General features: G+C 32.9%; 1 protein-coding gene across 1 annotated transcript in view; it reads left to right on the top strand.

The window, feature by feature from the left end:
- Positions 1-18,576, top strand: part of LOC143083002 (uncharacterized) — a 62,638-nt gene that overhangs the window by 32,145 nt on the left and 11,917 nt on the right. Inside the window, exons 16-24 of the mRNA XM_076259100.1 lie at positions 109-196; positions 520-587; positions 2,143-2,179; positions 3,402-3,499; positions 4,270-4,401; positions 4,748-4,893; positions 5,256-5,391; positions 6,596-6,745; positions 7,585-7,684. Coding sequence (XP_076115215.1) covers positions 109-196; positions 520-587; positions 2,143-2,179; positions 3,402-3,499; positions 4,270-4,401; positions 4,748-4,893; positions 5,256-5,391; positions 6,596-6,745; positions 7,585-7,684 — 955 coding nt within the window. The remainder of the gene's footprint in view (positions 1-108; positions 197-519; positions 588-2,142; positions 2,180-3,401; positions 3,500-4,269; positions 4,402-4,747; positions 4,894-5,255; positions 5,392-6,595; positions 6,746-7,584; positions 7,685-18,576) is intronic.

Below are 18,576 nucleotides of genomic sequence, written 5' to 3' on the forward strand. Positions count from 1 at the left end.
GAATTGAATTGATGTAAAACTGTACACTATGATTTTGTACAAAATTAGATAAATATGAATAGATCAATTGTGATTCCTCCATATATCGCAGTATTTTATGTTTTACAGATGTTCCCAAAAGGTCTAATTCATGCTCATGTTGAGGGATCAAAAGAAGAAAATAAAGCTAAAAATCGATTTTTGACGACATGGCCATGTAAGTGCAAAATATATTTACAATCATTTATATAGTACGGATCATACTTCAATTTAAAGTTGTGTATACATTTTGTACTTTGAAATTATATCGGTCCGTAGTTTTGAAAAAACGAATACACTGAGAAACAAAGAAGACTTGAGATAGCTTAAACGGTCTAACTTTGACAACTTCGCTCTTTTGGCTAAACATGCTAAATATAACTATGGATTATTAATTTTGTTTTATATTTTTTATTGTTGCTACCATTTACAAATATATATAATTTATGCTAGTAAAAAAATTCGTATCGATATAACAATAAATCTATTATTTCATTTCAGATGACCACTCCAGAGTAGTTTTGAAAGGAGATACAACATATGATTACATAAATGCAAATTACATCGACGTAAGTTCCTAATTATAGCTATAGATACAGATTGGAATAACAATTTAGATTTTATATGAAGTGCATGATTTTTTACTATTTATTTGTTTTTGCTTTGAACTAGCTTTCAGTAAATGTGAGTACTCTCAAATCGTTCTTTCGTGTTAATTTGACCTGTTGATCAGTTTGTAATGCTATTTTGTTATTCAACATATTCAACATTTTGTGTAATATTTCATTTCACTATTTTTAATATATACCAGGTTTGATACTGTTAGTATTTAGTATGACGAAAACTTTTCACTTCTGTATTCGGATTTCATGTACTATGAACTTAAAATCTATTTATTTTATAAAAAGCAATTCTATACTCTTTGTACTCTTAACAATTAAAAAAATAAATCCATTGTAAGTTATTTTATTCAATGGCATTTCGTCCAAGGTCATAGTTTCTGATTTTATCTTACCTCTCACTCTGACTCTTTTTATTATTTTTTTATTCACATTGTGTCATACATGAAATTTATTCCTTCAGTGTATGTTTACTTATTTTTGTTAAGTCTTTTGATTGAGGTAAGTGATTGCTCATGCTGTTTCATAATGTTTCCTTTTATGTTGTGATGTTACACTATTATTTTAGGTCAGAATGAAGGACGAGTTTCTTTTAAAACCGTCTTACCCGCTGCATTGGTTTTCACCTGTTCTAAGTCAGGAAACTGTTGTTTAGTTGTTCTCGTGTATTACCAGCCCACTTTGCTGTTGACATAATTATCAATTATATGGTCATTTTTATAAAAATCCTGTTCACAAAAGTATGAATATTTCAAAATACTAAGGATTTTCTTATTCCAGGCATAGATTACCTTAGCCGTATTTTGCATAACATTTTGGAATTTTGGGTCCCTAATGCTCATCAACGTGGTACTTGTTTGGCTTTATAACAATTTTGATCTGAGCGTAACTTGTGAGTCTTATGTAGACGAAACGCGCGTCTGGCGTATTAAATAATAAGCCTGGTATAGCTTTAATAACTATTGTTAATGTGGTTGTGTTTTTATAGAGATTAAGCCATTAGTTTTCTTGTTAGATTGGTTGTTCACTAGTCGTTTTTGTGCCCTTTATAATTTGCTGTTCGGTGTGAGCGATGCCTCCGTGTTGTAGGCCGTACGCTAAACTATGACGATTTACATTTTACAAAGTATGACTTGGATGGGGAGTTGTCAAATTGGTAATTATACCAAATCCCCATAAACCTTTATAGTCAAAATTAAAAACGGGAATGGGGAATGTGTCAGAGAGACAACACGCTGTTCAAAAAGTAGAATGAAGCCTAATCTTAGCAATTGGTCCTCAACACAGCGATTAAATCCCGCACCCGGAGGAGGGGTTCAGCTGGCCCCTAAACAAAGATGTGAACTAGTTCAGTGAATAATTGTTGATTATTTATCTTAAATTTGTTTACCTTCTTTAAACACATGTACTAAGTTATAAAGCGCTTCATTTTGTGAATAATTAGTTATGAAGCGTTATTTTTTTGAAGTGATTTGATATAATATTTGAATATTTCAAATTGCAGAGCTACTATAAAGAAAAGGCGTACATTGCTACTCAAGGTTTGTATATTTAAGAACATATTACTTTTCTGTGATGGAACAACACTGGTTATGGTGTACTACGGTTCAGACTTTTCTTAACACAATTAAATTTTTACGTGTCATCATAACGGTTATAAATTTACTCAAAATACGTACTAAAAAGCATAGTTATTAATTTGAATTAGATAAACTGCTATCATGAAATGTTTTTGTTATAGCTTTTGCAATGACTCAAGGACGATGAATGAATTCCACTGCCTTCTTTAATATGAATTGAATGCGTTACTTTTTGATCTCTTATTTTTACGAACAGTGCCAAAGTAGTCCCACAGAAAACAATGCAAATGAAAAAGAATAAAATACTACTGAAGACACTCAACAATGGCGTTCGAATCAAAGCAACCAGAAAATAAAATCGAATTCCAAAACAATATTAAACATTTCACCGAGATAAATGGTAATAGATGAAGTCAAGCACAAATAAAGTATCTGTTACATGAGTTAGTACACACTCATACCGATGCTATAAACCCCTATTACCAATCGAACTTTAACGAGATAATCATTTCAGTAAAAATTCTCTCTGCTATGGTCTATGCATTAAAGACTTTTCATAAGTCTGTTGTTCTATTAAATATCGTTATATAACCATGTATAACGCTAACCATTACTGGAATTGCTGAACACGGTTCTTTCCCTTTACTCAACAGAATCTGAGCGGAAAGAAAAATGTATCCTAGTGTGTTAAAATATAAGTATTCGAAATCAGTAAAATGGCTTTCCAGTAAAATTAATCTAAATTGTTTTATTTGATCAATTAATGACATATATCCCGAGTAGCTGAAAGATTTAATTATTTTCTTATTTGACAGTATCTCGTGTAACTCTATGCTTATATCGAATTAAAAATGACACAACTCTTGATTTTTTACATTGCATTCGGAGCAATTTCGCAATGCCATGCTCAACAGTCTCAGATGCTTGTTAGATTGATGCATTCTTATACCGAATTAAGAATTTATACTGCCAGTACACATTGACTGTGAAATAAATACATTAAACAGATTCAGATAATGATTTTTTTTTATGGCACAGTACACAAATAGATAATAACTTACAAAACTTGTTCATTTATATTGTGCATAATTATAATGTTCAAAGAGAAAAACAGATTACAAATTGAACTACAGGTGCAAATGTCCTTCATTGTCTGTTTTGCTTGTTTATTTCATGATTTCAGGTCCAAAAAGAAATACTGTGAGAGATTTCTGGCATATGATATGGCAGGAAAATGTTGGGAAAATAGTGATGGTTACTCAACTTGAAGAAGAAGGAAAAGTATATGACATCATAAAATTGTTGAACATTTGAGTTTCTAAAATGAATTCAGAGAATTGAAAGATTGTTTATTTTTAGTTATTTCAAATAATTATGTAGCAGTAAAAAAACAATGTCGTAAAAAGTAAACCGCTTTAAAGTTCTGACTTTATAACTTTCATGATCCATAAGGACAAACGGTACAATATGAAAGTATTGTCACACAGAAAGTTACTGCCTGGCAAACACGAAAACTGCTAAAATTGTCCAACTAAATACTGTTATGAATTACACATGAGTTGCATGATTGTCTTAACAAAATCTAAAAACTGTCATTGTTTTGATATCAAATCTTAAAAGGAAATCATTAATTGACTGTACACCGAAATGTCATTGAGAATGTAGTTTGAGAACGACGATTCTTTCCTTTTCAGTATAAATACAAATCGTTGGTTTCAGGGACTAGACAGTATGTTTGACCGTACTAGATTGGTTTTAACACATTTGTACTGGTCTATTCTCAATTGAAATATCAAAAGTTACCAACATGTACATGTATATGTCAGATACACACATGCTTTCTTCTTTTTGTAAAAATATGGCTTCGACGCATGTGATTGTCAACAACTGAAGACTGGATATATCTCCAGATGAGGAATATAGTATCGAGCTAATGGTTGCCCGAACGAAATGCGTATTCCTTTTTAGTCGTATGCTTTTGACTTATTTTTTTTTATCAAAAAATAAATAACATCTTTATTTATACGAACTTTCTAACTATACATTTGCAGAAAAAATGTGACCAGTATTGGCCACAGACAACTAACAAGCCATTGATAGTAGGCAACTTTGTATTGACCATGGAAGTAGAAAAGGAGCACTCTGTTTACATGTACAGGCTGATAAACGTTAAGCACAAATTGGTAATATACTTTTTGTTTTGATTGATGTCAATTAAATAATGCTGATACGCAGGCAATTATTAAACTTAGGGTATGTCGATCAAAAACCTGCTTTAATATATACATAGCCTTCACTTCAATCGTTAAATCATAGTTAATTAACAACACTGTTTTTGAGAACACGGTCAACTCTAAAGTGCATACAACTTCTCTGATGAAGTTTTGACAACACGCCAAAAAAAAAGAAAGCACTAGTGATATTTTTGTCGCCATCCGTTAACGTTTAAGAAGATAATAAGTTGTCTACAAAAAGTCAGTGCATTAAATATGCTAACAAGCGTATCAATAATTAGTTTTCCTCCGACAGGAAAAACAAGGGAGAAGGATTCATCATTTTCATTTTACCCAATGGCCTGATCATGGTGTTCCAGACAGTATCAAGTTGGTGAATTTCTATAGAGCAGTCACGAATATTAGCTGTGACAAGTCTGGACCACTTCTCGTACACTGCAGGTAAGATACAAATATTTTAGGCAATTGCTGTGTACATAAAATAAAAAAAATGAAGTACAATGGACGTACAAGATCTGATACCATTTTTAGAATAACAAATACCATGTTATAAACAGCTAGCCAAAAATTTCGAACTAAGAAACAGAAAAGGTAATCCTTAATACCACATTTTTTCTTTCAATAACCTTCCGAAAATCCAACAAGAAAACTTATCTGAACTATTTGTATAAAAAGGAATACTCTTTCCACTAAATACGCCTGATAGGCACTAAAAAAGTTGCAAAATATATTTTATACCGTTGTTTTCCTTGCACTATTACCGTAGACCAATTTTAATTTTTGAAAATGTTTCTGTTTTTTAGTGCAGGCATTGGCAGAACGGGTACATTTATTGCAATAGATTCTTTATACGAGCATGGCAAATCAGTTGGTTATATTGATGTCAAGGAATATGTACAGATTATGCGGAAGGACAGAATGAATATGATTCAAACATTTGTAAGTTTTATACGATATTATGAAGTTTAAAAATCATTAGTAAAGATTAAAATGAATATACAAAAGAACATCTTAACTTTTCATTCCAAATACATGTACAATGCAATCCTGTGTGTACTGTATATTTGGTTGCAATAATATTGTCCATTCGTTTTTGATACGTTTTGTTTTTTTGATTTTGCCATGTGATTATGGACTTTCCGAATTGATTTTCCTCTTAGGTCAGTATTTTTGTGATTTTACTTTATGCATTACCTAAATCTTTATTAGTTCATAAACCAATTTACCAATTAAGAATATCAATAATGAATCAATAGATATAGGAAGATGTGAGATGAGTGCCAATGAGACAACTCTCAATCCAAGTCACGATTTTTAATAGTTATTAAATCATTATAGGTCAAAGTCAACATGGAGCATTGGCTCTCTCCGAACAGTAAGCTATGACGTTGTCCCACAAATTGGTAGTGTGAAACCATTCAAACGGGAAACCCCCTTGGTGAATGTTGACGACTAAATTAACTACAATGAAAGTAATAATGCAACAGTTATCTTTTTGGAAGTAAACAAATTAAAACAGATGTATGATCAGCTGTTAAAACCATCTTTCAAACAGAGCAAATAGAGTAGTAATCGTTGTGAAACATTGGGTGTTTGACTGCTTGTTGTATTCTTTTTTACGAAAACACAATTGATATGTAAAAAATCACGTACATGCTTTCAAACAGCTTGGAATACTTTGACTGACAGATATATATCAATTTGGAGCTATATTCTAAATTTTGTAGTGGTATACGTTTTGTTTCTAATTTATCATTAGCACAGTATACGTAGTCAGCATTTCTAACTTGTGTTGGAATGATATGTAAATGTTGATTTTCTTTACATTTACTTTTTACATGATCTGTCGAACTACTAGGAAGACTATAGTATTACACACAAGTTATAAATTACATAAGTCGTATTTGGCACAACATTTGCCAACTATTTGGTTTGTAATGAATTTCAACAACGTATTTGATTTTCTCTTCCAACTGTTAGAGCAACTGGTCAGTCTAAGGAAGACAAGATACAAGTCCAGTGTAGTTAAACATTTTACAAACCGTTTTTTTACAGTGTTTAACAATTAAATGATTGTTTTTCTTAATACTAATTTGAGACTGACAGTTTAATTTATTGTATAATTCTAGTATTATATTTATAGGAACAATACGAGGCTGTGTTTGAAACATTACAAGAACTGTTCACTGTACCAGACACTTCTATTCATGTAAATGATTTCTGTAGTTACGTTCAAGAACAAGAAAATACAAAAGTCCCACAAAACCAAAAGACGTATCGATTAGAATTTCAGGTATATACAGTTACAAAAACCATAATCGAAACTCACAAACCAAATTTAATAAGAGAAAAAAGAACAAAACTAGAAATAAGAATGACAAACATTGAGATACTGGCATTAGAAAAATTATTCCAGACTGCCTCTCAATGGCTATCGATACTACGTCGTGTCTAAGAATCCTGTGTAATTTAACTTTATGTTGAATATGACTTTTAGAATAGTTTCTTGATATGAACGAAAACACTTAACATTTTTCTCAATACAAAAATGAGGGTGCAAAGTTAATCTCAATGATGCAAAAACTATTTTACTTTTAACCGTTTAATATGAAATGTGTCAATGATAAAAAAAATACAAACATCGATATTTCTGTAGTTTCAGAAAGGGAAAACAATTGTTAAATAAGCAAGAAGACGCAAGGAAAATATCGGTAATTTGAGATTCAGTAAATCAATTGCAACACAATGACATAGAAAAGTCAAAACATATATGGTGGTCAATTTAGTGTTGACTCTTTGATATAGGTACTGATAAAGTATCTATACAGGGATTTATCATACCTAAAACTAACCAAAAGAGAGTATTCTCATACGCAATCAAATGCATAATTAATTATTTTCATTCATTAAATAAGTAAGCAGTGTCGCGTTCAGTTATTACCCATTTAACAGTGCACTCTATCAGATATTTTACGTTTAAGAGGTAAAATGAAGGTAAATACCGGTAAATTGTTGGTTTGAATAAAATGTATTCATAAGTAAAGTTTACGTTATGATGTGTACTTATTTTGTTTTAAATTTGTTTTATGTTTACGGAAAACGCATAAACACAACACAATTATTGTTTTATAGAGGTTGCAAAGTCTTCGTCCATCATATTCGTCGGAACATTATACATCTTCTAGACTTGAGGAGAACATTTCAAAGAATGCAGTGAATTCTATTTTACCACGTGAGTGTATTGAATATGCATTGTTTTTGTTATTCATGTTGTTTATGTGTATATTTTCATATGTTTCGTATTTGATAATAACACAGAAGTGCTATTTTGTCAGAGATAACTTTTTTGACAATACATTATACACAGTTGATATGGAAGCATGTCATCATCTCATGATATCTAGTACATACATACATGATTTTAAAATTTTTAAATGAAGGCATTAATGTTTACTTTGATAATCCAATGATTTCATTTTTTGGTCACTTTCTAAGCTATTAAATGTAACATGCGTTAATTAGGAAAACAGGAGCACATGTACTTCCTTTCTAAAATAGTTTCAACAAGTGTGCTGCCAAACACGTGTGTTTGTGGTTACAATGGGTTGCAATCTCCTTATTAGATTGCTTTACATTTTTTCCCCCGAAAAGTCCTCAACACCATAGATATAGTTGCTAATATGTACTGAATTGTAAATACATATTCTGTTTAGTTGCCTCTTTTCAATCATTGAAAAAGAACGACCGCAACAAAGATTCGACAGACAACTGATTCACTGACTTCACCGATACTTTCAAATTCACTGGAAGAACATTAATTAATTTCGAAGCAGTTGGCAAATCTTTTCCAAATTTGAAATTCATTGTTTAATGTGTTACGTCATGAATTGATTTAAGGGCGTGTCTGTTAAAATGATCGAGCAGATTACTACTTATATTTCTCATCTCGATAAGACTGTTTGCTTTGCCGATTTTCCATAACATTTTTTGAATAAATGAACGAATTAAAGAATATTTTATGTAAAGACATACAATAGTATACACTTATGGCCCGCGGAGGAGGTGTATATCTAAAATGGTCAACCCGAGTAAGGGTTATATCACAAGGGGTTTTACCTAAGGGTAGTAATCCTTTCTCGGGTTGACCATTTTGGATATTCATCGACTCAATGGGCCGTACATGTTTTATTATACAGAACGAACATGTTACTTTTAAAAGTAAAATAATGTAACCGATTGACAAAACACTTACGTTAGCAAACTCTTTTGCGTCTATTGACATTTCGCGTATGTACAACAAAGGAAGATTATTTCTGTAAAATATAGATGGCCCTGAAAAGGGCCGTTTACAAGAGATATCTTCGACAATTATAGATGAATTGCCAAGTCTTGTATGATCTTGTGTCTTCGTCACTTGATGGACTTCTTACCTGGCTGCTGCCATATTTTTATTTTGTTCAACTGACTTAAGTGACGTTACACTTTAAAGGAAATCATCTCGCGATCATTGAGTACGACAAGGGTTATTCAGCACTGAATAATAGGGTATTTTGAATGATGCTTCAATTTGTCGGGGTTGTTCACCGGGGAATAGTAAGCCTAGGGTTGTTCGATCGAGGCTTCAATTTGCTAAGGTTATTCATTGCTTCTGCCAATTTCAAGAAAAAAAATATATCGAAATTAAATATGACACGTGATTCCGTATCATTCAATCAAGTAACTACTATTTATTGAATATATCGTTTGATCAAAAATATCACTTGGTGTAAATTAACCAATTATCAGAATTGACGAACAGACGCCATTGATGCCTTGATTTGAATTTCACTACAACAAATAACAAACACTGATTTTGTTTGGATATTGAATTGTCATGGCAACATTTAATCAAAATTCATTCATAAAACAACAACAACTGTTACAACAACAGTACACAACCAAAATATTTGTCAATCAATAAAATGTTGATGACGATTGAACTAAATTAAATCATTGTATCACAGCTGGGCGATCCAAAGCTGGTGTACTGAAGGGCGGTCCATTCAGCAATATTTCAGAATTAGCAGCTGGGCTATCCATAGTCTGCATAAAATGAAGTAAAGTTCGCCAAAATTATATTTCGGACTTTAGTACAGAATGATAATCCGCCACAAAAATTACCCATGACAATTCAGTTATCTCCAATTCTATAATCAACTTAACAACATTTAAACAGTCAAAATAATAAAAAATATTGCGAATTCAACATTTATATAACAACCAAATTTCACAAAATAAATGTATTTCCATCCATTGTCAATATGAACTATGTTTATTTTAAATTAAAGGTGATCGTGAGGAAATGCAACACAATGTGGATACTTTATGAATGTTTCAAGTGCTGATTGAATTTGATTAAAAAAATATCATTTCCAATAAATGATAGATGTACTCCATCGTCAGAATATAGCGCTGGATGACGGTCGTCAAAATCTGGATATTTGATAACGTATCCTCCATGTTTGAGTATATAAGATCTCACTCCCCTATTTATTCTCTTTCTTGTAACTTCCATGGCATGATCATCGCTTGAGTAACGCCATGAACGCCTGGGAAGAATGCTTGACCATATAAGAGAGCAATTTGGGAGCATTTGAGACAGAATTGCTATTGTGAATTTAATGTGATAAAGCAGAGAACCACATGGTACATTTCCTATGTCATTTCCACCACAATGCAATATCAACGCATGTGGAATTTTGCTGCATAAATTAACTATGCTGTTAACGGTGCCAACAACATCGTCCCATTTCATACCAGATTTGCCTGCCCATCGCAAAAAACAATTATTATTTTTTAAAAGACTTAAATTACTACCTGAAGGTCTGTTCTCTGAGTGATCACGAGCACTGCATATTATTGAAGAACCAATAATCCATATTTCATTACTAAGACAAGCTGAAATTATAAGTTATTTGGTTAGCTCAATTCTTATATAACGTTTAAAGGATGCAGATTTCCAACGACCTAAAGTCATAATGTCTTCATCAATATGGCCTTTCATAGCAAAATGTGTAGCTGCACCTATTCGAAATGAATGCGTGTTGTACTCATTTGGTTTACAATCAAGAAATGTCATGGTCTTGCATAGTACACTAGAAAATTGATATCGTGTTACACCGGTTTTGTTAAAATGACAAAAAAGTGGTCCATTGTTTTTGTGTCTGATTGAAATAAAGTTGAATAACAATCTCACCGGGCAAATATCTACTTGATTAAACCTTTCAACTGTTAATGTTGTAGATAAACCTTTTTGGTCTGTTTTCGAAAATGGAATTGTGATATATGCAGATTGTGAATGATGTGAAACATTGACATCGTCATTGTTAATGACATGTTGCGTATTTCTATTAGTTGTAATTTCACCAATTCTCAAACATGCAAAAAATGCTAACGAAAACATGGATCTAAATAACGTACATTCATATACTGAAGAACAAACAAATTGCAACGAGTTTATTAATCGAGCTAATATTTCTAAAGTTATAGGTTTGCGACTATCTACTACACCATATAATTTGTCCATTCCTTTCAACATGTTTTGTATAATGAACGATGAAGTCAAATCTGTGAGCTCGTTTATTCGTAAATAATAGCTTAAACCTGAAAAGTACACATTAACCGTTGCAGGAGCATACCCTAATTTTGATAAAGAAGCAACATAATTTACTAAATGCGAAATACTGGGCGGCCATGTATTTCCTAAACCTTCTTCTAATCTAAATGAAACAAATGAAGTCAGTCCATTATTACGTTTTCCATGTGTTCTGAGAATTCGATGCGTCCAATAGCTTTGCTATTTCTGGCCTAAAATGATCCAAAATTCCTACGGAATTGTAGCTGGATGTGTATCTGCTGTCAGAGCCAGACTTTTGAATTTCTGAAATTTTTTACGAGAAATACAATCTGCAATTATATTTGTATAACCAGGAATGAACTGTGCTTTTATGTGAAAATTGCCTAATAACGACCAATATACTATGTGTCTAACAAGATTCATAATTCGTATAGATTTTGACGTCTTCTTATTTAAAATTTCAACCACGGTATTATTATCCGAATAAAATAAAATTTCCTTTTTTTTAAATAGATTACCCCATAAATAAACAGATAGTGCAATAGGTATCATTTCTAAATATGATATATCCCTGAGAACTTCAGTACCAGACCATTCTACAGGCCATTTAAGAAAAGCCCATTTACCTTGGAAATAGCAGCCACACCCTTTTGTTGAACCACCAGCGCTGTCAGTAAATAGTTGTAAAACTGAATTTGAAGTCCAATCAATGTCAAGCATGTAACTAATGCCGTTAAATTTGTCTAAAAACAATTCCCATACCAATAAGTCTTGATACATGCCTTCTGTGATTCTGACATAATGATGCGGTTTCTTTGCGTGATTACTTGCCAAATAAATTCGTCTGCTAAATGCTCTGCCGGCAGGTAGAGCTTTTGCACAGAAAGCTAATGACCCACACAAAGATTGAAGGTCCCTTAAAGTGATCTTTTTCCTACCCAATACCCATTTAATTTTCGACTTTAACTCCAATACTTTGTCCTCCGGAATTTGTATTAGCATTTTTTCTGTGTCTATAAGTAAACCTAAATAACTAAGTTTTGTTGTTGGGCCTTCTGTTTTTTCATGAGCAATTGGGACTCCAAGACGACAACATACTCTATCAAAACTATTCATCAGATTTTTACAATCCTCAGTATTGCTTTTACCGGCAAATAAAAAATCATCCAAATAATGATCAAGATTATCTGAATTGGACTCATTCATGACAGCCCATTGAATAAAAGTTGAAAATTTTTCGAATAAGCAATTTGATTCTGAGTACCCCATAGGCAATGATTTATCTATGAAATAATATTCATTAAGTTTAAACCCTAATAGATCAAAGTCCCCTGGATAAATTTTTAGCAATCTGAAGGCGGATTTAATGTTCTTTTTCCAATTTCCACATTTGAACCCCAATCTTTTAATCAAATCAATAGCATTGTCGAAAGACGAATACTTTACTGTAGTAAACTTTTCATCAATAAAGTCATTTTCACTCAAATTTGGCGGAAAAGATAAGTGCGTAATCAATCTAAATCCACCAGTTTTCTTAGGAATTACACCGATAGGCGAACACCTTAGATTAGATATAGGTCTAGTCAAAAAAGGACCAGCTATGCGACCATTTTTTACTTCACTCATGACTTTTTACCATGCCACCCAAGGATTTTGGATGACTGGATGTAAATTTTTTGATTCAATCCTACATCGTGGTCCAAATTATTTAACCTAAAACCTTCAGAAAATCCCTTATATAATATCATTGCATCATGTTGATTTGGGTAATTGAAAAGGAGTTTATTTAATTCTGTGACATTGATCGAAGTAAAGCCAAGACACCATATGTCCAGCGGATTAATTAAAGATTCTGACAATCCTTGATTCGAATTCGCTGCTCTTTGAAAATGTGTTTGAGTTCTAGGTGCAAAATTTCTAGCAACTCTTACTGTATTTTGATATGTGCATCGGGCTGCATTTTGAGCACGAGCATATGCCTGGTTGCTATTTGCTTGTTGTGGACAGCCAGCGAAAGGGTGGGCCATTCCGCATTTCATACATAAATGGGTGTAAAACAATTTTGTCGATGACAAGCTCCCTTAAAATTGTAATCATAGCATGGTCGATTACCTACACTTGTCTGTTGAATTGTATTACCCTCCGGTTCTCCATTAGCTATGACGGTGTACCATAAAATGCCATCAATGGAAGACCAAGATCTTGTAGGATTGTTTGCCATTCTTAATATAAATTTCTGGTCATAACAATAAATCTTCTCAAAAGACACTTGTGTACCTCTAATGATTGACATATAAGTGGTCAATTCATTAGCTAAATTTGGAAAACGTTGAATAAATATTTTCATATAGTTTATAAATGCATCAGTCCATGACTCAATGTTTTGAATAGATTTAACTTTGCTGTTTTTGTTTGATGTGATTACAAGTGAACCGACTGCATTATCATAACTTATAACATTTTGAGGTCTGTCAATTTGACTAATAAAGTTTTGATAAAGAAGTAATGACAAATCTATTTATTCTCTATTCCATATTTTTTCTTTTAAATTTTGAGATACGTAAACATCACATTCTGACTGATTAGGTATAAGCCTAGTGTTACGGCCAGAAATCGCCTTTAAATTGTAGCCAACAAAAGACACAAATCAATAGTAAAATTTAACAATATTTAATATACAAAAGTTTACAAAAGGTATTACACAAATATTACTGTTAACTTAACTGTCAAAATATGAGTCCAATCTGTTATCTTTATCTGTATCCGGAAATCTTTCGGAATCCAATTTGAATATTACGTTCACTACTAATGTCACAATCCAGTATGATGTTGTTTGTAGAATAAAAGTGTCAATCCAAATGCTGTGAATACTAATGTCTATCAATGTCTATGTCCAAGTTTAATTATGAGAGTTTAACTTTAGTGTCTGTATATATAGTGTTGTCATGGAAAATTCTAGAACACTCTATAATGGAACATTGTGGAAAATCCTGGAAAGTTACAATGGAAGTTTCTGGAATAACGTAGAAGTTTAAATTACGCATCTTTTATAAGGATCATTCTAGAAAGTTCCAATCATTCTGTGATTGTTCCAGTGATTCCTAAACTGCACAGTTATAAGATTATTTGGTAAACAACTATCAGGCCATACAACACAAATTAGGCCAACATAAATAAACATAATAATTACAATATCATAACACCTCCCCCCTTAAAAGAAGTTTTAGTGTAACAAAAACTTATCATGAATAATATGAACAAAAATACATAATATATACAAAGTGATTTAATAAGCTCTAGATAAAGCATCAGCTATTACATTATCTTTACCCTTAATATGTTTTACAATTACATCATATTCCTGTAACAATAAACTCCACCTAGTCAACCTCTGATTCTTGTTTCTCATTTTATGCATGAAGGTGAGAGGATTATGATCAGTATAAACAAGAATAGGATATACAGTGGGATTCAAATATACATCAAAATGTTGAAGTGCTGACAACATTGCAAAACACTCTTTTTCAATAGTTGAATAATTTTTCTGATGTTTATCTAATTTCTTAGAAAAATATGATATAGGTTTCTCAACATTATCATTTGTCTCTTGGTATAAAACAGCTCCTATTCCTACATCGCTTGCATCAACGGCAAGTTTAAATTGTTTTTCAAAGTCTGGAGTAATCAGAACTGGACTATTAATTAAAAGTGATTTGCTATTTTCAAAAGCTTTTTGACAATTTTTGCTCCAGATAAATTTAGAATCTTTCCGTAAAAGATGAGTCAATGGTTGAACAACAGTAGCAAAATTTGAACAAAATTTTCTGTAAAATCCAATCATGCCTAAATATCTCATAAGTTGTTTTCTATTTGTAGGAGGTGGAAATTTGGAAATAGCTTCCACTTTAGCCATAATAGGTTTTACTTGACCTTGGCCAACTGTATGCCCTAAATAATCAACAGTGGCCTGACAAAATTCACTTTTACCAAGATTAACAGTCAAATTTGATTTTGACAATCTATCAAAAGTATCATACAATTGTTTTAAATGCTGTTCCCAGCTATCACTACATACAATAAGATCATCAATATAAGCATAACAACAGTCTAAATCTTTTATAACATTATTGATCATTCTTTGAAATGTAGCTGGAGCACTTTTCATGCCAAATGGCATTACAGTATATTGAAATAAGCCATCTGGTGTAACAAAAGCTGATATTTTACGAGCTCTCTGTGTCAATGGAACTTGCCAATAACCTTTCAATAAATCAAATTTGCTCACAAATTTTGCTTGACCAATATTGTCAATACAATCGTCTATTCTTGGAATCGGATAGGAATCAGATTTTGAGACTGAATTTACTTTTCTGAAATCAGTCACGAAACGAAAAGTTTTATCTGGTTTTGGCACAAGGAGACAAGGAGAGCTCCATTCACTGTTACTCGGCTCAATAATATCATTGTCAAGCATATATTTAATTTCTTTTCTCATAACTTCAAGTTTGAGTGGATTGAGCCTGTAAGGATGTTGCTTAATTGGAGAAGCATCTCCGACATCAACATCATGACAAACAGCAGTGGTTTTGTTTGGCACATCTGGAAAAAGATTTTTAAAAGAAAATACCAAAGTTTTTATTTCTTCTCTACGATCAAAAGACAGATGTGCAAGTTTTGAATCTAAATTTGACAAAATTTCTGAATTTTTCAATCTAACTGTCTCTTCCATAGTTTTACAACTAAAAGTTGGTTCAATTACATCTGGTTTGTCATGATTGTTCTCAAAGTTAACCATGCCTAAAGTGGCAACTGGTTTACTATCACATAGTACATTAGTACGCTCAAAATATGGTTTTAACATATTAATATGACACACTCTATTTTGTTTGCGCCGACCTGGAGTTTTTACAATATAATTCAAATCATTAATTTTATTCTCTATTGTATAAGGACCACAATATTTAGCCTGTAAAGGATGTCCAGGGACAGGCAGAAATACAAGTACCTTATCACCAGGCTCAAAAACTCTGTCCCTGGCAGCTTTATCATACCATATTTTCATCTTGTTCTGTACATTTTTAAAGTTTTTCTGAGCAATTTGACAAGCAGTATACAATTTTTCTTTAAATCTAGATACATAGTCTAAAAGATTCAAGTCAGTATGTTCAGTAAGCCACTTTTCCTTAATCAATTTTAACGGTCCCCTTACAGTATGACCAAATACCAACTCAAAGGGACTAAATCCAAGGGATTCTTGAACAGCCTCTCGAACCGCAAAGAGTAGAAAGTGAACTCCATCATCCCAGTCTCTGTCAAATTGAAGACAAAAAGTTCTAATCATGTTCTTCAATGTTTGATGAAAACGTTCTAAGGCACCTTGAGATTCTGGATGATAAGCACTTGATCTGTACTGAGCAATCCCTAACTGGTATACGACTTGCTGAAATAAACCTGACATGAAATTTGATCCCTGGTCGGACTGTATAGACTTAGGAAGTCCTACTAATGTGAAAAATTTGATCAAAGCTTTGACGATAGTAGGTGTCTTGATATTTCTGAGCGGAATAGCTTCAGGAAAGCGGGTAGATGTACACATGATTGTCAATAAATATGCATTTCCAGTCTTGGTCTTTGGTAAAGGTCCAACACAGTCAATTAGAACTCTGCTGAAAGGTTCGTCAAAGGCTGGAATAGGCAGAAGTGGTGCTGGTGGTATTTTCTGGTTAGGTTTACCAACAACCTGGCATATATGACATGATTTGCAGTATTCTGCGACATCATTTCTAAGTCTGGGCCAGTAGAAATGTTGCAATATTTTTAGGCAAGTCTTCCTTATACCTAAGTGCCCAGCCAAGGGGGTGTCATGGGCAAGACCAATAATTTCTTGCCTATAAACTTTAGGCACCACCACTTGGTATAGCACTCTCCATTCCTCCTCTGGGGTGGCATCAGGAGGCCTCCACTTCCTCATTAAAATGCCGTCCTGATGGTAATAGCATTCGGCCACTTTGTCTGCTTCCTCCTGTGGTTGAGCTCTCTGGCTGAGCTGAAGAACCTCAGGGTCTTTATGTTGTTCTTCAGATAAATTCTTTCGGTCTAATGAATGGCTGTTAACGTCTGGCCATGGCATAATAACATTCTTGTTAACACTAGGTGGTCTTGTAATGGCCTTTTCTGAGCTACCAGGACCTTCAATGTCAGCTATAAAAGTGTCAGAAAGGTCCATGTAATCAAACTTGTCTTCTTGCAAATTCTGATTTTGTTGTTTTCTAGCCATCGCCCTAGTAACAACACAAGCTGGATACAATTCAGCATCATCTTCAGGTGATTTAACATCCACCACCGGTTCACTGGTAACAATTGGTTCAGCAACCACTTTGTTCCTAGCTAGATCATTTCCTAGCAATAATGTAACACCCTCAACAGGGAGATTAGGACGAACACCTACAACAACTGGTCCAGTTATCAAATCTGACTTCAGATAAATACGATGGAGAGGAACATCTATACAACCTAACTCTACACCTTGTAACAAAACGGAGGCACCAACAGAAGTATTCTCGGACAAAGGCAACACACCTTCTAACAATAAAGTCTGAGAAGCTCCAGTGTCCCGTAAAATCTTAATAGGCTGAAGAGTGGTATCATCAACAATAGAAACAAATCCATCAGACATAAAGGGTTTGTATTCCTCCATGTAATCACAAAAACTGGACTTAAAAGCCTGACGCGCAGGGCATTCCAATGTACTGGTATTATAAGGTGTCGTACAAGCACTGGTCTTCGGCTTATTATCTCGTTCATTCTTCTTCTGGAGTCTAAAACAATCAGCCATCAGGTGACCAATCTTCTTACAATAAGCACAAGTCAGTGACTTCTTCTCAAAAGTATCAAATTTTGGACTAGACATATTATAACTGGACTGACTCTTATTCTGTGCAACAGGCTTACTATCAGTACGCTCATTGCTTTGATTTTTGTAATTTCCACTGGAAGTATTGACATTTTGACCCTTGAAACTTCTTTTATGTGAAAGAGTATAATTATCTGAAATGACAGCTGCATCATGTATTGACTCAACAGTTTTGTCGTCTAAATGTGTTTTTAAGTCTAAATGAACACATAGTTTGAACTCTTCTAATAATATCAATTGTCTTAGGTTATCAAAATTGTTATCTGTTTTCTTTGACGTAAGCCATTTGTCAAATAGATCTTCTTTTTCCCGAGCAAATTCCACATATGTTTGTGAATCAAACTTTTTATAAGATCTAAATTTCTGTCTATATGCTTCTGGTACTAGCTCATAAGCTTTCAAAACTTCCTGTTTTACCGTGTCATAATCGGAACTTTTTTCTGATGGAAGTGCGGAGTATATTTCAGCGGCCTTCCCCTCAAAAACACTTTGCAGCATCGTAGTCCAATACGGCATAGGCCATTTCAAATTGTTAGCAATTTTCTCAAACTGTGGAAAATATTTATCAACTGTTTTTTCACAAAATTTTGGAACC

The sequence above is a fragment of the Mytilus galloprovincialis genome, chromosome 1 (genome assembly GCF_965363235.1).
Source record: "Mytilus galloprovincialis chromosome 1, xbMytGall1.hap1.1, whole genome shotgun sequence".
Classification (NCBI taxonomy): domain Eukaryota; kingdom Metazoa; phylum Mollusca; class Bivalvia; order Mytilida; family Mytilidae; genus Mytilus; species Mytilus galloprovincialis.